Raw genomic sequence first — 21,139 nt, 5'->3', positions numbered from 1 at the left:
CATGAGTAGCTTGGATTACAGGTATGAGCCCATAACCTTTAATGCAGTTGTTAACCATAACCTATAATGTAGTTATTCTTCTGTATTTATGTACTACATGGCTAATTGATTAATGAATTAATGACTCTGTGTTAGAGATCCTGAAGATTACTTTCTCACTCATCAGTATATTGTTAGTGCCTTACAAAGTGCCTGATGAACATACCTACTGGTGAACAGGTAATTAAATGAGTAGATAGATGAAAAGGTGAATGTATAGAATCTAGCACGGTTTTAGACACTTGTAGTAGACACATAATGAGTTGTGACATGATTTGCTAAGCAAATTGATGGAGTGCTAAAAAGAACTTTTACTTTAAATTTTGTGAATGATGGTAATATGGCTTAAATATAATGGTAATATGGTTTAATGGCCCTATGGTAAGATGCCTTTGGGGGCAGTCAACTCTCAGATCTGTGTATATAAACTATGTTATCTTAGTTATATCATCTTTAAATATTATTTTATTAATCTCTACGAATAGAATGATACTACTTTCAATTGTTTCTTTTTGTGTTTTTTTTGTTTTGTTTTTTTCTCCACCTTGGACCAACAGCAAACTTTTCTTAATGTCTCATCGTTCTTGGGCATGGCTCATTCTAACTCATTAGAATCTCAGGAGGTTGTAGTCAGAATGGTAGGTAGAGCTGTGATTTATTATTTTCTAGATTTCTGATGACTAAATTAGGTAATGTATGAAAAGTACATAGTAGTGTTTGTATTGGTAGACAGTCAGGATCTATGAAGTTCTCTATCATTACTGTCTAAATTGTGATTTAAACTTATTGTGGCCAGGTGCTGGTGGCTCCCACTTGTAATCCTGCCTTCTCAGAATGCTGACATCTAGAGGATAGAGTTCAAGGGCAACCGTGGACAGAAGGGTCTGTGAGATCTTTACCCCAAAAATTAACCAGAAAAAGTGGAAGCCTAACTCAAGTAATAGAATGCCAACTGAGCCAACTGTAAGGCCCTGAGTTCAAACCTAGTACTGAAAGGGAATTTATTATAATTTTATTTGCCACTTTTATTTCACTGTGACCAAAATATATAACAGTATATGTAAGGGAGGAATGTTTATTTTGGCTCACAGTTTCAGAGCTACCAGGAAGGGCCTGGCAGAGCATTTCAAATCATCAAATCCTGGAAACAAAAAAGATAATATAGGAAGTATCCCTAAGCACCCATCTCAAGTCACCTAATTTTTCTTAGTGGACCCCATCTCCTGTCTTTTTTACTTCCCAGTAATGCCATCAGATTATGAATCTATCAAAGGATTAATCCATTCATTAAGTCAAAGTTATCACTGACAAGCTTAATATCCTAGAGAGTTCTCAGACTAATCAAGTTAACAAGGATTAACCATTACATGATAGCGCACATTTATGTGTGTATGTACCCAGGCAAGGGTGCTGGTACTCCCACCTGACATAATATAAGAGTGCTGTAACGTAAGAGTCATAAGATAAAAAGGCATTTCTCTTATAGACCACATTCATACATTTTACCTTGAGGCAAACCATTAGGCCTTGGCACAGTCTCTCTAGTTATGTGGTCTTAAACTATGAAAACACTATAATAAGACATTTGTGTGCTTCACAATTTATGTAGTACTGTAGCATATAGCTTTTTTTTCATTATTTGTACTTAATTTTATTGATACCTGACTTTTTGATATTATAAAACTAAAAATAACACAGTATTTTAGAACTCTTACTTTACTATCTTACTCATCATTTTACTTATCTTCCTATTTGGTAGTCAGGGTTTATGATAAGATATACACACCATCTTCCTGTGACCGTGAGCTGAGTCTTTGTGGTCAATGCCTGAGAAAGGTACAATCTGTAGCCATGAAATTACTTTGAACAAACTTAAGAGGATCAGTTTATATCCTCAGCTACTTTCCAACCAAGTTAACGTACCCAAATAATTAAATAAGACCATGATAACTAAAACAATCAAAACAAAGAAAAGCGGGGCCAGGAGTTTGGCCTAGTGGTAGAGTGCTTGCCTTAGCATGCATGAAGACCCAGGTTCAATTCCTCGGTACCACATACATAAAAAAAAAGAAGCCAGAAGTGGTGCTGAGGCTCAAGTGGTAGAGCCCCAACTGGCCAAAAAAAAAAAAGAAAAGAAAAGCTGTATTTCATCACCTTAAGTTTTCAGGATGATACAGGTTTACAATTCAAATTCCCACATCCTAAAAGATGTCTCAAATAATTCATCACTCAAATCAAGAAATACAGTAATCTGGAATTCACCACATCTGAAGATATAATACCAGCTGATGTAACTGATGCTCACTGAGGACGCAATATGAAACAGAGATACACAAACAGCTCTTGTGACACAGGGGATGAAACTGATCCAATAGGGTATGAACGTGTGTGTGAGGACTTAACAGTGAAGTTTCCTCCATAGCCAATATTAGCCAGCTCAGTGTAAGATATTTTAACATGTTTATAGCAAGATGCTGAGGATTCATGTCAGTAGTCTCTAACTAGGTAAGTGTTAAAGATAGATATACAGTTTTTAGAAACACTGAAATTTGTGTCTTTGTCCAGATGGCTGTCAGGCCTATTAAGGTGATAGCAGGGTGCCAATGATTCACACTTGTAATTCTAGCTACTCAAGAGGCTGAGATCTGAGGAACATGGTTCAAAGCTGGCTCAGGCAGGGCAATCTTTGAGACTCTTATTTATGTATTAAGCACCAAAAAAGCCAGAAATGAAGCTGTGGGTTAAGCCTTGAGGAAAAAAGTTCAGAGATAGCTCTTAGGGCCCTGAGTTCAAGGCCCTACGGCCAGCATGAAAAAAGGTAAGATGATAAGAACCACCAGTTGAGGCATCAGACTCCAATCAAGCCCCACATCAACAAAAAATGAAAAGAAAAGAAAAAAATAGAAGATATGGAGGATTCCAAGTTCTAACACTCTAGAATTAACCAATTAACATTGGTATCTAAAAGAAAGGACCATACTAACCATTAGAGGAAGTAATGTTAAGTTGGAATTTAAAACACAAGCTCAGTTATTAGAACTGTAAACAATTCTAAATCATTGTGAAAAATGTAGTGAAAAAGAATTAGAATTCATATATAAAAATCAGAACTAAGAAAGCAAATAATAGAAATATTTAGTGAATTTACTCAAATAAAAGCAGTTTAAAGGATACATAAATGAAAAATATTAGACATGTATATACAAAAAAGCGAACATAAATTAGTCAGCTCTGGACATTCCAGTTAAACATTCATTTATACACATTCCATTCACGTTTTTCTTTATATAGATAAATACATACATGATAGGAAAATTATGGGAAAAAATTAGAAATACTAAAATACACTCTCAAGTTTAAAAATTGTGTGGAATATGTTTCACAGAACACTCCATAAATGTAAACCCTGATTTAATTCCATGATTTTCATCATGCCAGAAGCATGATTGGTTTTAATTTTTTAAAAAGACATTGGTATCATATCACATTGGCTTATTAATAATTAAGGCATTTTGTATACATAGTATCAGAATGGACAAAATTTTTTTAATATTGATTACTTACTATGATGTTTCATACTTTCAAAGTCTTCAACGTAAGAAAATAGCTGCATCCATTAAAGCGTTTCTTATAAAACACAAAAATTAATGATTGGTCTTTGTAATTCTAATAGTAAGTCCTGTCTTATCTTCTCATATAGTATAGACAATATTCCTTCGTAGGATTGCAGTAAGACCAGTAGTTCTTAAACAGTGTTACCAAATAACCAAGCATCCCAAAGCAGCAGGTGAACAATCTTCACAGTGCACTTTCACCTCATTAAAGTTGGAGCTGCTCCTTGTGGATATTTTTCCACTTCAATGTGAAGTAGATTGCTAAGATTTTCATTAGTGGTTTCATTATGTGGCTTTTTAAAGAAAAATGGTTTTGATTCCCACCCTCCCACAGTTCCCAGAAGAGATCTGTTTGGGGAAATCATATAGTCCAACCATGTTCAGAACAACCAGATGCACCTCAGTAGATGAAATCTCTCAATGCAACTGTAATAAATAAGCATCTATGTCCTTAGCTATATTACTAGTATATCCTGGAACCCAAGTAAGATGGTTTTCCTGTTCCCACAGTCCACTTAATTGTTGTTTTAAAATCTTAATATTTTCATCATTTATAACTTCTATTTTGGATGATAGTTCGGACTACCACCTTTTTATTACTGCTTGAAGCCAGTTCAGGCCAACTATTACATACTCTTCAAATTTCCTTTTAAGTAATGACTTTACTAGAGGCAACAAGTCTACACAACAGCCAAGAGAGACATACTGCTTTTCTTCCTGTAAACTATTGGTAAGCACAGGAAGGCAATCTACCACAACTCCAAGATCTTCTATCCTCACCAAATATGCTACAAGTTCACTTATACTTCTCTTTCTCCAGAATGTTAAAGCTACATTCAACCTCAAATTCCTGCTGAATAAAACTTGAGCCATTGTTTCATGATCCTGAGAAACCTCTGAAAAAAAAAACACTTAATTTTGATGATGGGCTTTCTGTTTGTGAAGAAACAGCTTCACTGGAGTTAACCAAGTATGTTCGACTATCATGGCGTAACTTTTCAGGCAGGTGGCTTGCACAAGCCAGTTTATTTCCTTTATTTGCCATGTCACAGCCCCCACTTTTAGCAGACTGTCTTTTTCTGTAGCAAGGATTTGGGAAGGGATGATAAACTTTCTTTCTGTGATAAATCACCTTATGAAGTTTATCTGGGCTTTTCACAGCTTGTCCTACTGTTCTATTTATGTAAGCAGCCAACTATTCTGGAGATTTCTTAACCTCCTTCGTGTTTTTATTAGTGAAACTGGAGCTCTTTTTTCTAGGAAGATCAATAGAATGATCCTCAATATTACAAATTTTTTTAACATTGTGGATTTCAGATGCCATAATCTCTCTTTTTTTTTTTTTTTTTTTGCCAGTCCTGGGCTTGAGCTCAGGGCCTGAGCCCTGTCCTTGAACTTTCTCAAGGCTAGAGCTCTATCACTTGAGCCTCAGCACCACTTCCAGCTTTTTTCTATGTATGTGGTACCGAGGAATCGAACCCAGGTCTTCGTGCATGCTAGGCAAGTACTCTACCACTAGGCCAAACTCCCGGCCCAAAGATGCCATAATCTCTTAAATACCGGTGCCTTATGGTGCCACGACATCCCAGCCCAGCCCCGCACCAACGGACGCGCTTACTCGACAGCCCAGACCTCAGCTCCCAGCCGGGACGGCTCACAGCCATTCATCTAGCTTTTTGTTACCAAAATACTCAGGTATCATTCAGTAGGGCTATTTATCTTAACCATAGATTATAACATTTTATATTATCAACCTAAGTTATTTTACAACCTGTTGAAATATAGTGCCTGCTTTTATTTCCTAATTTGCCTTTTTTAGTATTGAATGGCTATCCTAGGAATTTATGTCAAAGTTAAAAATAGGAATTTCAGCCCATTTTAAATTTTTCCCATATTCTTTACTATTAAATATTATATACTTTGAATTCTAGAAAAGTTAAAGAATTCTAGAGAATGAAGAGATGAAATGTATTTTTGTGTTTACAAAATACATTTTTAACCCTCTGCTGCTGATGTAGTTCTCCATTCAGCCAGATAAATGTGAACACAGATGCTCCCTAAGCCTTCTGGTAAAACAAAGATGTTGAAGCTTCATGGTTATGAACACAAGCAAAGGAAAGAAATTCAGGGAGGTTAGAAATTGTTTACATGATCTTATTTAAGCAAACTCAATTTCCAGAATTAGAGAAGAAATATGCTCAGGCTTTTAGATTAACAAAGTCGATTAAACAGAGATCTGAGTGGGCATCCATTATTGAGAGAACCTATAATGTGACAAATACAGTGTTAGAAAGAGAAGAGAAAGAAAACCTCATTGAATAAACGGAATATGCCTATAGGGTCTTTAATCCCCTTCTTGCAGAGAAGACTGTTGCTTCTTTGCACCTGAGGCTAGTCAGCTGTGTAAAATCATACAACTGTTAAGTATTACAGGACATGTGGCACATTTGGTGGCTTTACTAGAGCCCTGATCTTTCTGGAATAAAGTATTATTGTAGGATGTCAAAAGAGGCAATTGTCATATGACCATGAAACCTAGGTTTCGCTTCTGTATCTACCACTTAATCTTTCGTGGCCAAATATTGTTAAGGGTTCATAATCATTCTCATTTGTTGGTGGGGAAATGCCACCACTATGTGCTAATTAGAATTGCTAACATAAAAGGCCTGTGATTCCAGTTGTTCATAACTCGCAGGTTCTTGCGTTTACTCAATGATAGACAACTTGCAAAAAAAATAGTGTTTATTTAACTCAGTTATAAGATTTAAAGACAGCCCCTTTGGTTTGGCTTTTGATGAGGGCAGCATGGTGGTAAGTCAAGGTCAAAACCTGTGTATAGACAAGTCATATCTCGGAGCAAGGAGAAAAGGACAGTTAGGACCAGGATGCTCTTTTTTTATAATAGCTCTCATAAGAATTATCAGGAGAATCATATGATGTGTTGATTTTATGAAAGTGAGTTACATTTTGTACATATGTAATACTTTGAAAGTGGATATTGCCCATGAATCATCACAGGCTTGTGGAAATCTCTTATATTGTGTATCAAATTGTTTTGCAAATTATAACTATAAGCTAGACACTGGTGGCACACACTTGAATCATAACTACTCAGGAAGCCAGCCTAGGCAGGAAAATCTATGAGACTTACCTCCAGTTACCCACCAAAAAGCCGAAGTGGAGGAGTGGTTTAAGCAATAAGAGTGCCAGCCTTGAGGAAAAAGGCTAAGGGAAAGCACCCAGGCCCTGAGTTCAAGCCCCAGTAATGACATACACACACACACACACACACACACACACACACACACACAATTAAAACTATAAAAATGTGGATAGTGGGGTTTGTGATAAAGACAGCTAAGCAAAATTGGAGCAAATTATGGAGAGACTGAAATACTGCAGGTATCTTTGGACTTCATCCAGGATAATAGAGGACAAAAATTAAAAATAAACTCTGGAAGTGGTATACAGGTATAATTGTGGTAGAAGAGATTAGAGACAAGTAGGATAATTGAGGATCTCTTCCAGTCTACAAAGGGATTGAATGGTAACAATTACTAAAATGGAGGAAAGGAATTTTTTAAAAAATCCAAACCCAAATCCATCAATAGCCTATAAATTGAAGATGGAGAAATAGGAAGAGTCAAAGGTAGTTTCAAGAAGTTAGATTTTAGTTCTGAAAATGATGGTTTAAACAGGAACATTCTTTCCTGTGTTAAGGGGAAGAACTCACATAAAAACCTTTGGCCTCCAGCTGATGTTTTCTGCTAGGTCGCTTGGAATTTAGAGCTCCTAAGAGAAGAAAGAAATGTGGTAATCACCTTAGCCTTGAGGGAAAAAGAACATATATTTCAGGACAAGGTGTACATTCCATTCCTTTGAGGCCATTAAAATCTTTGCAAACTGTAAACCTTTTGCTTCTTTCAAGGACCAGATACTCAGGAGGCAGAGAAAAGAGGAATCAAGTTTCCAGGCCAGCCTAGATAAAAGTATAGCAAGACCCCCATCTCTGTAAATAAGGTGGTGGTGACATCCTGATGTCTGTGATCCCAGCCAGGTAGAGGCAGTAAGTAGAAGGATCTTGTCTTGATCTGAGGTCAGTCCTAAGCAAAAAATACAAGACCTTATCTGAAAAACGCACAATACTGATGTGTTCGCAGTTAAAACAAAGGTTCAGAATCTTGAGACCACAAACATGTTTCCCACAGCTTGTTGAACATTGTCTTAAAAATGTTTTGTAATATTGCTCCATTACAAATAGCAGCCTACGAAAAATTAAATAAAGAAGCATCTGATTGTGATGATTAGTGTTTTAAAATACTAAGATAGGGGCTGGGAATGGGTCTTAGCTGTGGAGTGCTTGCCTGGCATGCCACATGAAGCCCGGGATTCAATTCCTCAGTATCACATAAATAGAAAAAGCCAGAAATTACGCTGTGGCTCAAGTGGTAGAGTGCTAGCCTTGAGGAAAAGAAGCTCAGGAACAGTACTCAGGCCCTGAGTTCAAGTCCCAGGTCTGGCCCCCCCCAAAATTATATGTGTGTGTGTGTGTGTGTGTGTGTGTGTGTGTGTGTGTATTATTGTACTATATATATTGAGATAGGAAGGAAGAGAAGAAAACAAAAGAATGTTAAACTTTTTTTCTTTTTTCTTTTTGAACTCAGCATAGAAAAAAAGATGGTACATCAAAGGCTTTGTTTCTGTGTAGTCTGCTTGAAGTTTGTTTGGAGTTCAGCCATATTCAGGTTATGAACTCATAATGTTATGATTGCTAGGTAAGTACTCTACCACTTGAGCCACACACACCCCAGCCCTTCTGTTGCTGTTTGCTGGGGCTAACCTCAGACTGTGGTCCTACATCCATCTCAGGTAGCTAGGGATTACAGGCTGGAACTACTATGCCCGACTTACTTGATTGTTCAATTTAATAGCTGCGTTTCATTCCAGAATCTAAGAATGTGATTCATGTGGGAGTATCATAAGTAGAAATTGGGGCTTGTTCAGCTTGAAAACCAGTATTTCTAGACAGCATGCTGTTGGAGCTATGTGACTTAAGCAGAATTAAAACTTACCTATGTAGAAGGTGAAATTATACTCCTAGAACATTTGCCCAAAGTAAACAAGTTTTGTTCAAAGCTGGGGAAAAAGTAGTTTCTAGTGGTACCCAGCAGGAGAGTGAAAGGACAGCAGCGCTGAAGTCCTTCCTCTTATTTCAAGTGTCCCTAAAGATTCAGTAAAGCACAGTAGTGATTCTTAATTACAAATGCTCAAATTGTGGTTATTTTTTAATTAAGCAGACCTTTTACTATGCATATGATGAATTCTTTAAGGATAGATTTAGCTCTGGTTCCTATTTCTTGAAGTTCACATTATTCCCAAAGCCCAAAACTTAAATATGCGCCAGTCATGGTGGCTTACACTTGTAATCCTAGCTACTCAGGAGGCTGAGATCTGAGGACTGCAGTTCAAAGCCAGCCTGGGGATTAAAGAACGTGAGACTCTTATCTCCAATTAACCTCTAGAAAATGGGAAGTAGGGCTGTGGCTCAAGGGCTAGGGCAGTAGCCTTGAGCTGAAGAGCTCAGGGACAATGTCCAGACCCAGAGTTCAAGCCCCATGACGCACAAAAAAATTTTTTTAACTTAAATATGCATATTTTCTGGTCTTAAACTTTATAGGATTGTTAATTCAGAAAGATGTTTAATAATTGCAGGCCATGGCTGACTCTTGGCTGTGATTTAACAAGGTTCCAGAAAAAACACTAATGTAAGAAGGTTGAATTACGTTAGGTGTTCTTGTGTCATTATTTTTATCTCTGTTGCTCAGAAATAATCAGAGATGAAACTTGGGAACAGAAATAAATAAAAATGCTTTGGACCATCTACTTAAAACGGTTGGATATTTCCTGAAGGGAAATTCAAGCATATGTGGCTTCATTTCCCAGTTGCACTCTGGTTGGTAGAGCCAGTACTTTTCCTGCAATACTGAAGATAACCGCTGCACCACTGTGCCCAATCATTATGCCTTTACTAGTGTTGGGATCACAGGTTCACCCACTGAACCCAACCAGGTGAAACAGACTCTTTATTACCTGTTTTGCTGGGACTGGCCTCAAGCCATGATCTCTGAATCTCAACTAACTCAGACTTGAGCCACCATGCCCAGCATTACACTAAATCTTTTTCAGTTTTTTACTTTTAGATTCTTGGGCTTTAAAAAGAAAAGAAAAGAAATTTCTCTCCCAAAGTAATATTGATTGCAAATAACTGTTCTATAAAATTAAGTGCTACTAGTAATTGAAATACAAACTGAAATAATAAGCTGCCAGTTCCCCTTTACTCCCCTTTAGGATACTTTGTGACAAATCTTCATTGTAGATAGTAAGGAAATACAAATAGGAGAAAAGAAGAAATCATTTAAATCCACATTCACATTATAGTGGCAACATAATTAACACCCATTATGTACAAATAAGTCCCCTTTTTTTGTATCCTGGTGTGAAATTAATCAAATAGTCTATTAATGTGCACTTGTTTTGTTATTGTAAGTAATGCTATAACAAACATCCTGTATTTTAATCTCCTTTTTACACCTCTGAATATTTTGTTAGTACTAGTGCCTACAACTTCTGTTGCTGACTCAAAACATAATACATTTTTAAGGCCTTTGGTTATCTGTTGCCAACTTTCTGAGTAGAAGAGGTGGAACAAGTATATGCCAGTCGTAGTTCATTCATTCTCTTACCTGTATAGTTTTATGTTGTCTTCTTAATTTTACCAAGATAAGAAACTCCAAAGTGGTATGTATGAATTCATCTCTGACTAATAATCAGTACTTACATAAACTTACATATCACATTCTGAATTGTTGCAGAATACATCTCTTCATTATAATGGCCAGCAGTATAGCTCAGTTAATATGCACAAGCCTGGTCAATTCCCAGGACCAAAAAAATAAATTCTTCATAGTCACATTATTAGGAGAACACATGCACACGCGTGCGCGCGCACACCAGAAAGAAAGCAATTATATAAACTATAATACTTTTTATGTTTTCTTTTATGAGAGAATGTATAGTATAGTCTGACTTTGAACTCAAGATTCTCTTGCCTTATGTTTCTGAGTACTGGGCTTAGAGGTATGCCCACTATGCGTAAACTTCTGAACAGTAAACTCTACAGCTATTAAAACATTAAAGGTTGTTTTTTAGGGATACAGGGAGAAATACTCATCTTACAGTAAAGGAAAGCAATTTGCATATTTAAGTTTGTTTATTTGATACTGGAGTTTAGTGTCTTTAGCTTGCTGAGCAACAGGTTACCACTGGAGCCATGTTCCCAGTCCTTTCTGCTTTTGTTATTTTTTGAATAGGGTCTTGCTTTTTGCCCAGGCTGGCCTGGACTATAATCTTCCTAGTAATGCTATCTCTTTATAAATGGGACGACAGGTATGTGCCAACATGCTCAGCTTTTTATTGGTTAAGATGGTGGCTTCTACCTTTATGCCCAGGTTGGTCTGAAACCCCATCTCATGATTTCAGCCTTTGTGTTTCCCTATCTCAAGGATCTTTCTATGATTGCTGGTCATGTTTTTCTGTTTAGAATGTTAAGGTTTGTTTTTTTAATGTACTTTGATCTATAACGTATGATTCTTAAATATATAAGGAAAAAATCTAGAAGGAAATAGGATAAGGTGTATTGATTCTGCATAGTGGCAGGTAATTTTTAGTACGCACTGATTGTTGGAATAATCTGAAAATGTAAAGTTATTCATGGTTCTTTTCTTTCTTTTTCCTTTTTTTCCCCCCCTTAGGTTGCTGCTGTTGATCTTCTGGTTCCTGGAGTAGGGGAGCTCTTTGGAGGCAGCCTCAGGGAGGAACGGTACAATTTCTTAGAGCAGCAACTGGCCAGGTATTGATCAAACCTTAAAGAAATTTATTTTAGAACTAGAGTGGATGCACTCAGAGTTAGTTCCTCTAAAACAACGGGGAAAAGAACCTGGGCCTCACACCTCATCGACATAGATCTCTAAGTCCTGTAGCCTTGAGCAAAGTGTTTCTTTCTCAGCTTTCATTTTCTTAAGACTAAGACAGTTTCAGAAACAAGCCTACAATAATATTTGTCCACTATTTGTACACATATCTCTCTGTGGAGAGAAGCTTTTTAATATCAAAAGGAAGAGGGAGATTTTCCCTGCAAAGCTTGGAAATGAAAATGGAGGCATTTTCTCTTACCTGTGTTCTTTTTAACCTTCTCTCATTTGTGAATGGCAGCCTCCCACAGCATAAGGACAGACTGAACCAGGAGAAGGATAAAGACAGGAAAAGAAAAGTACTAAAAATAACTGGTTGGCTAGCATTTGGAATAAGAAAATTTCACTTTCCTGGGTTCTCTACTGTGTATGACTTTTGATTTAGCTATTTTATTTTGAGATCTGGGCAATAACTACAAATACTAGAAAATACTTTGGAGAAAGGGATAACATTGATCAAGATGATGTATTGTATCTGTAAAGTGCTTTGTTAAATGGCAACTCCTTTGTACAACTACTTAAAAGATAATTTAAGCCAGCTGCTGTTGGCTCATGCCTGTAATACTAGCTACTCCGAAGGCTAAGAACTGAGCATCACAGTTCAAAGCCAGCCTGAGCAAGAAAGTCTGTGAGACTTTGTTGTTAGTGGTGGTAGTGGGACTTGAAACTTAGGACATGGGTGCTGTCCCTGAACTTTTTCCACTCAAGGCTAGCATTCTACCACTTTGAGCCACAACACCACTTTCAGTTTTCCAGTGGTTAATTGCAGCCCAGCCTGACTTCTAACCACAAGCCTCAGATCTCAGTCTACTAAGTTGCTAGGATTACTCGAATGGGTCACTGGTACCCTCTTATCTGCAATAAATTCCTACGAAAGCTATAAGTGGAGGGGTGGCTCCAGTGGTAGAGTACTAGCCTTGAGCCAAAGAAGCTCAGGGACAGTGTTCAGACTCTGAGTTCAAGGCTCAGGTCAGGACCAGCCTCCCCCAAAAATGTAAAAGATAAATTTTAAAAAAAACAAGAAAAAGAAAATACTTTGGAGATGAAAAATGGGGAACCATATTTCTAATTGAACTACCACTCCTGTATATTTGTGATCTGCCAGAAAATGTATGCTCTGCCAGCAAATCACAATAATTTCCTATGTTAGCCAGGTTATAAACCCGTTTTCCATGATTTTTGACTTGCAGTGTTCCAGACTCATAAACTTCCTCTGTCTTAATCCAGTTCTCCAGATAATACTTAAGTTTCATAATCTGGAAAAGCCATAATTTGAAAACATTCTATTAAATTAACCATTCATAAGGTCTTCTTTTCCTAATGAAGCTGTGCTTTCAAAATAGATGCTTTTCTAAGATCCTAATCTGTAAATCTAGGTAATTCGTTTCAAAATCCCAATCTTCTAAAGTCTCTAAGGTCTGTATTGGCTTAGCTCCCAAAGAAAGGGCAGTGTAGGGAGGGGAGGAGGTTGGGAGAGGTGGATAAGGAGGACCTGAAAGGACTGTACTACCACCTCTGTACTACTTTGAAAATGTCACAAAGTCCTGGGAAAGTTGTGGAATTGGAGTGAAGGTCAGACTCTTTAGATGGAAAGAATTTCAGCATTTTCTGTTTTGTTTCAGGTTTTTTTTTGGGGGGGGGGGGTGAGCACAATAAAGATCACACATGGCAAAAAACCTAATCTGTTGAAAGATTTATTGGTCTGTTTTCTTTCTTTCCTTCCTTCCTCCAGGAAACCTTTTCTCATAACATTATATGTTTGCCTAATATTTGATAATATCCAAATTTATCTTTCAGTGAAGTAGATATGTGTTTTCCTGTCTTTGATTGCTGGTCATGGTTTTCTGTACTATTATATATGTAACTTATCACAGTGTATCATTAGATACATTTTTTTAAATTTAAACAGGGCTGCGATTAACTTTAATGAACACTGAACGCTTAAATATTATTCACATTTCTCAAACTAGATGAGACAAGATTGTAACAGTATTTTTTTTTTCCAGTCCTGTGGCTTGAACTCAGCCTGGGCACTGTCCTTGAGCTTTCTCAAGGCTAGTGCTCTTCCCCTTGAGCCATAGTACCACTTCCGGCCTTTTTTGTTTATGTGGTACTGGAAAAACAAACCCAGGGCTGCGTGCATGCTAGGCAAGCACTCTCTTGCTAGGTCATGCTTCTGGACCTCAACAGTATTATGAAGGCATCCTCAGAATCTGTCTTGTATCTATCTTCATTGTGTGTACTCAGTCATCTTAACTAGTAGTCATTGTGTTTTTCTCATGTCACAGGACAATAAGCCCATCCCAGATATGTCCTTTCTCTAGATCTTCTTTTCATTCTGTAGCATTTATTGTTTAGCACAGCTTAGAGTATTGGAAACTTACTATAAGGCTTTATGCACGTAACTGCATTGCATATTGTTGGAGGATACAATCTTTTTTGTGTAGTTTTTCATAAAGCACTCTTTACGTAAAACCCAGAATAGATGTTTGGTGATTTATATATTTATCATATTGCCATTGCCTGAAATAATTTTGTTATTTTACTTTTACAGATCAGGACTTACAGAAGCCTACCAATGGTAAGAATGTGTCCCTGAATGATTTTATTCTAATGTTGGTCTGAGTGTTATATAAAAGGATTTTAGGGCCTGGAGTTTAGCCTAGTGGTAGAGTGCTTGCCTAGCACGAGGACCCGGGTTCAATTCCTTGGTATCACATTAGAAAAAAAGCCAGAAGTGGTGCTGAGGCTCAAGTGGTAGAGCTCCAGCCTTGAGAAAGTCCAAGGACAGTGCTCAGGCCCTAAGTTCATGGGCCAGGACTGGCAAAAAAAAAAAAAAAAAAGGATTTTTACTTGTATTTCTCCACCCTGTGGGAGAGTGTTAAGAAATGAATAAGGAATTAGAAGCTTACTAATTTTCTTTGGCTCCATAAAAATGTTTTTATGTTACAAAACTGTTACCTGTTGTTTGACATTTTTATGTATGTATTTCACATGATCCATCACAATGCTCAAAGAATTAGGTACTGTTATTACCTCCTTTTATTAACCCTTTTAGACCTGAGTCCCAGAAATGCGAATTGCCTTAACCAAGATCTTATAGTTAAAAGTATGGAGCTGAGAAGTGGTCTTTTAGTCAAATATCTTTTCTCTCTTGACTATGCTTCAGTTTCTTTATGTGTGAATTTGAAGAGTCAAATTAAGTCTGAGGTCTCCAAGAACTGGAATCTTAGTTACCTAGAGAAGTTCATCTGTCTGCAGATAGCTCTGTTTCACAATCCCATTAAAAAAACTTTCCAAGATAAATTATTTGTTAGTATTTCTGATATAATACTGCCAACAATTTCATTAACCTTTTTCTGTCCAGGCAAGGAAGGGGCAGATTATGTATGTGGCTTTTAGTAATGTATAAAATAGGTTTTAGAGATGCTAAAATTAGGTCCAGGTAATGGCATTTGAGTGCTTTGTAATTGTCATTAAGGGCTTTCAGTATATAATGTAAGAAGCTTGGCTTCTTACATTGTTTCTCAGAGTTATTGAAAGTATGAAATGAAACAATATAAATTAAATATTCACTCCGAATAGACTCAGTAAATGCTACTTTCTACCTCTTTTCCTTTGTTCTAAGTCTTGCTACTTAGTTAATAAGCCTGACTAAGCAAGCATATGCATTTCTCCTTAGACTTTGTCTATGAGATAATACAGTATATAAAAACCAGCCTTGATGAAAAGCTAATTATTTTATATTTTTTATTTATTTATTTTTTTAATTTTGCCGGTCCTGGACTTGAGCTCAGGGCCTGAGCACTGTCCTTGGACTTTCTCAAGGCTAGAGCTCTACCACTTGAGCCTCAGCACCACTTCTGGCTTTTTTCTATGTATGTGGTACAGAGGAATCAAACCCGGGTCTTCATGCATGCTAGGCAAGCACTTTAACCACTAGGCCAAACTCCCGGCCCCATAGCTAATTATTTTAATTAGTGATTGTTAATTATTTAGGTCTTGCTTAGTCTTTATTGACAATCAATATTAATCTTTCCAAACTAAAGTTTTCACATTCTTTAAGATTTCCAACTGTATTTATTATTTTAATTTGCTTTCTAATACATAGGAATCTAGTATATTAAGGGTAGAAGGTACTTTAGAAATATTCAAGTCTGATCTTTGCTAGTGTCCCTCCATACTGTGAACAGCCACGCATGAGAAAATAGACTCATTCCTTCATTCCCTGTTTCTATAGGCAATACACAAAGAAAACCTGTAACTAGTTTCACAACATTTATAGTATCTCTTCTATAACCAGTTGCCCTAGAATCATGTAACAACAAGTAGGTGTGTGTACATATACACATTTTTCTTGGGAGTAGTTTTTTTTTTTTTAATCTATCAAACCCAATTCAGGAAATACGTCATTTCAATTGAGTTTACAAACATGTCTGCACCAGTGTATATGAAATTTAGACACATCTAAAATTATTTCTTCAGATATTTATGACAAGTAGATTGATGTGCCTTTGACTGATCTTGTCTCATTTTGTCACTAAATCCAAAGGATGTTTGAATGACTTATAAACCTAAAATATAAATTCAGCAAATAAAATTTTCAGTTACTCAAGATACTAATTGAAGTTTGATCTGAGATCAATAAGTCATTATGTTTTTCTGGTTACAGCTCATCTTGTTGAAATTTGTCTTTTTTAAGAAGATAAGAATTTAATATATCTATTACTATAAATAGTGAGGACATAGATGACAATCTTTGTACTTGAAGAGCCAAATGGCTATCAGCTGTGTGATAAATATGTCTTAGTCATTTAACTATCACTTAAGATACTATAAGCTTATTTTAATTCATATTAGATTACTCAAAAATTTCCATATCAAATGATACAAATTGTATAAAGTCTCTTTCTTTCAAGAGTCTTATTCTATGTTGGTTTATTGAAATTGGTGTCTCAGTCATGGCTATACAATGTGTAAGTCATGTTGTCTTAAGTGAGACTAGAATATGTCTGGGAAAGTATTAGAGGCTGTTGAGTGTGCCAGAAAAATGACTCCAGAAATTGTCATTGGTCTACAAGCAGAAAAATGGACTCACTCCTGCACCCGAAAAGTGTATCTTTGCAACCTCAAAGAGTTACTCGTCAGAAGGAAGCACCTATTGTGGAACATTCCTTGGAGAAAAGATAGATCAATACTCATGCCTGCCCCCATGTAGTGTACAATCAAGGGCGTAACTCTTTATAATGACTGAAAAAGCTCTTCATTCTCTTCTGTGCATTCAACAATATAACTTGGACAAGGAGGAAAAAGAGCATTATCATTGTCATTTCAAGAGACAGAAGAGAGTATACCAGTAAAACTTACTCTAGCTTCATGAGGCAAGACTTTTTGTTTTTGGACTCATAAATAACTTTAAAGGAAAAAGAACCAAGTAACCTACAGCTACACAATAGGATGTACTGTCACTTATCTGGGTAACCTTGAGTAGCTACATCCCTTTAGGTTCTCCATTTCTATCTGGGAGGAGGGAGAAGACTAGCCTGGTCTACCACAATGACATAGAACAATAACAAATTATTGCAAAAGACTTTTGAGGGGCCATGAGTTTGGCCTACTGGGAGAGTGCTTGCAAAAGACTTTTTAAGATGTATAATTCTAATCGTGTGTATAGGTGTGTTTATAATTCTGAACAGTGTTTATAGGTGATCATTCTCTTTTTCAAAACTCTTTATTTTTCAAAACAGGTATCTGGACCTTCGTCGATTTGGATCTGTGCCACATGGAGGTTTTGGGATGGGATTTGAACGCTACTTACAGTGCATCTTGGGAATTGCCAATATCAAAGATGTTATCCCTTTTCCAAGATTTACTCATTCCTGTCTCTTATAGCTAAAAGGTTTGTCAAAGAAAAGTTCTCTGTGGTAAAGACACTGCATCAGAATATGCATACAGAAGTCTGAGTGATTGAGCTATAGAAATGTTGATTTTAATGTATAATTATTGTTCTGTAAGATGAAAGAAAGAGTTATGACTCTTTTAGGAAGAAAAAGAAATTTATTGAAGAATTAATTCCTCCAGAAGAGGAACTTCTAGCAAGTGGACATTCAAATCTATTACCTCGATTAAGAAAAATATGGGCCTGTAGTCCCAGCCACTCCCGAAGCTGGGACAGAAGAATCACTTTTGCCTAGGAGTTCAAGGACATCTGGGACAACACAGTGAGCCCCATCTCAAAAAAAGAAGAAAGGAGAGAGAATGGGGGGTAGGAAGGAAAAAGGGAGGAAGGGGGGGAAACAATGAACTAAATAGTCCCAAAAATCTTTTCAAATTGGGCCAGAATAAGATAATATTTTTCTTTGTCTTTAATCAGTAGATCACTTACATGTTTAGCTTTTGAGAAACAACCAACAGCTCAAAATAAAGTATTGTTGGGTCTTTCCTCTTTTGCCATTTAACTTTCAATAACTGCCATTCCTATTCTCAGTTTTTACTAAACTTTATAGATGAAAATTGCTTATCAAGGTCTTAATTGAGTTAATGAATTTAAATCTTCCATTGCCCTGGGTATTAAAAAAAAACATACGTAACTACTAATCATTAATTATAAAAGTTGATGCAATTACATTAATTAAACTTTTTAGACTGTATTCTAGATGATTGATACTAGATATTTGTAACTGCTCTAATAGTCTATAGTTTCCAAAGTCATCAAGACTCATGCATCCCATGATTTTTGAAAAACCAGGTAGAGCTATATAATATTAGATGATGACAATAAGTCTAAAATAACTAATGCTAAGTTAGAAAAAAACTCAAGGTTCTGGTCCCAGCACTGCCGTTAATGTAGCTGTGAGAATTAGACATGTTGAGAAATATCTACTCCATTTTAAAGTAGGTAAACTCCTAACGTCCCTTCGATCTATAAACTATGCTAAAAATAATCACTAATAATTAGTTTGTAGTCTCACCTTTAAAACACATACAGTCCTATATTTTATTGAATACTAAGACTCAGAGAATGTATAATGAAGTCTGAGTCTAAAAGTTAGACAGTAGATTTGAACATGTGGAATGAGGAAAGATTCTCCTGAAAACATTAGCTACTTTGTTTCATGACTTTTTGTTATAACCTTCAGTAGTATACTTCCACAACTTCATGTTTACTCATTTATGCCTTTAAAGTTGAGCAGAGGTTGAATGTATGGTTGAATCTGAACACTTACTATAAGCTAATAATTTCCATCTTTGGCTCAATTCTTTTCTTTTACCAATAGTTAAGCAAAGCAAACAATGATGTCAGGTAAATTGGATGAAATACCAAAATGAAACTGGTTTATAGGCAACATCAGAGAAAAAACTTGATGCACCCTCATTAGGTAATTTCTGGATGTTACATTCTACACAAAGCAATGTATATGAGTCTGTGTATAGTGACTAGAACGTGAGTTTAATGTAGGACTATCTATGCTGTAATAATAATCTTAGAATCCTTCATGAGTTAAAAGGTGATTTATATTGCTACTTGTATACCTGGCTTCCTATGGGGAGAAATCAGATAGGTTTTATCCAAGGTTTCTAGCATTATTCACCCCAAAAGATGATAACACAAATAAATGTATTCTGGAACTTAGAAATATTCTCTTCAGTATCAGTTGTCATTCTCATTTCAAATTTTGAGGTAAATGGCTAAAATTTTTTAAAAGTTGGGCTGGGTCCCAGTGGCTCACCCCTGTAATCCTAGCTACCCAGGAGGCTAAGATCTGAGGATCAAGGTTCAAAGCCAGCTCAGGCACAAAAGAACCTGAGACTCTTACCTCCAATTAACCTCTAGAAAACGGAAAGTGGGGCTTGGCTCAAGGGTAGGGTGGTAGCCTTAAGCTGAAGAGCTCAGGAACAGCGCCCAGGCCAGTTAAAGCCCATGACCCACAAAAACAAAACAAAACAAAACAAAAAAGCTCAGGGCCAGCACCCAGGCCCTGAGTTCAAGCCCATCCAGTGACAAAAAAAAAGTTACTATCTACCTGATATCCTTCTGCCTGAGGGGAACTGCACTATCATAGTGCTTGGTGAGATGAGACTTAATTGTGTAGTGAGCCATTCCAGATAGACATAACCTTCACCCTCCAGCCCAGCATAGAGACTCACAGACCAGCAAAGTACTGTTTGACCTTTTGTCCCTCCTAAACAGGATCTGCCAGAAGCTTCCTTCTGCAATGTCATATATTCATCTTCTCTGTAAATTAAATCTAGACATTCAAGCATGACTGAACAAGCTTTGAAAATGCATTTGGTGAAATGGATTAGCTCTATCCATCTTTAAATCTCTTGCTTCAGTATTTATAGATGAAAGATGTTTAGTGGATTGAATTACTGTTTGTTCATGTATTTTCATAAGTGGTGAGGCAAGTATATAAAAATGTAGAATTGAAAGACAGATCGGCCTGGATTGAATTGATAAGAAATGTGTGGGGTACTCTGGCTTCTGTTCAGTATTTATATTCATTCAGTAGTCTAAAATGTATATAATAGAAAATAGGTGAGAATAAAATCCAATTATAATTTCTTCTCAATTTATATTCCAAATTTCAAGATAGGAAAACAATAGAGAACCACTTTGATTGCATATACTAAGTGATTCAGTGGGACTTCCACTACTATTGCCAGGAGCGTTAGATGCCCCTCTATCAGCTAGCCCTCTGTTTAGCTCTTACTGATTTTGGGGGAGGCAGGGGGGAGTCCAATAAATGTGTTAGCATTGTTAGCACTTGGGGTAGTTTCTGGGGGCCTTTGCAAAGAAGTTTCCAGGAATGTAGATGGTTTTTAAACTGGCATTCAAGTAGCTACTCATTAATTAAACAGCTCATGACTTAGGTAACTTCGTTCTAGATCTTTATGGTTTGTAAATGCTTTTGGACTTGCAATATCCAAGTGATAATACGACTCTCACTTGACCACTACTTTACAGTTGCTAAAATTCTTTTCACTATTTTGTTTTCCTAATCCATAAAAACTGTGTATCATGAATCTTGCTGTCTTGTATCTGAGTAGGTTTGAAATTCATAAAGTGAAAAGATTAGTTCATTTCTAAGATTGGGAGTTGCTGATATTGAGAGAGTAGTTCGCTACTTTCAATCTATAGATACATTAAAAACAGACCTTCTAGTAATCAACAAATCTTGAATCTTAAGGTCCAGTATGTACTGGGCATGTTACAGAACATAGACTAGACTTGGGCTTCTGGTTTTCTTGTTCTGCACAACAAAGGGGACTTAATGTGGAGAAAGTGCTGATTTGAGATCGGAGGATCACTATATGAAGCCAGCCTGAGTAGGAAAGTTCATGACACTCTAACCTCCCAATTAACTACCAAAAAGCCAGAGGCTCAAGTGGTAATATAGAGAAAGACATTGATTGAGCTCAAATAAAGGAAATGATAAAGATGCTTAAAGATGC

At 36.6% G+C, this 21,139-nt stretch overlaps 1 protein-coding gene across 4 annotated transcripts in view; it reads left to right on the top strand.

Annotated features, from left to right (window-relative positions):
• The window catches only part of Nars2 (asparaginyl-tRNA synthetase 2, mitochondrial), a 106,975-nt gene extending 88,852 nt beyond the window's left edge, over positions 1-18,123 (top strand). For 2 of the 4 annotated variants that reach the window (XM_090348506.1, XM_090348504.1), the window contains 3 exons: positions 11,465-11,562; positions 14,238-14,264; positions 17,431-18,123. In XM_090348506.1, coding sequence (XP_090204632.1) covers positions 11,465-11,562; positions 14,238-14,264; positions 17,431-17,575 — 270 coding nt within the window. In that variant the 3' untranslated portion in view covers positions 17,576-18,123. Of the gene's footprint in view, positions 1-835; positions 3,203-4,473; positions 4,624-8,317; positions 8,644-11,464; positions 11,563-14,237; positions 14,265-17,430 lie in introns of those variants that run through there. The other 2 variants (XR_016538095.1, XM_090348505.1) reach the window with 2 other exon arrangements.
• The last annotated feature ends 3,016 nt before the right edge of the window (positions 18,124-21,139 follow it).

Source organism: Megascapheus bottae, chromosome 16 (genome assembly GCF_031878675.1).
Source record: "Megascapheus bottae isolate mThoBot1 chromosome 16, mThoBot2.hap1, whole genome shotgun sequence".
NCBI lineage: Eukaryota > Metazoa > Chordata > Mammalia > Rodentia > Geomyidae > Megascapheus > Megascapheus bottae.
The sequence above is the reverse complement of the archived record's forward strand: the minus strand, read 5'-3'. Positions and strand labels throughout refer to the sequence as shown.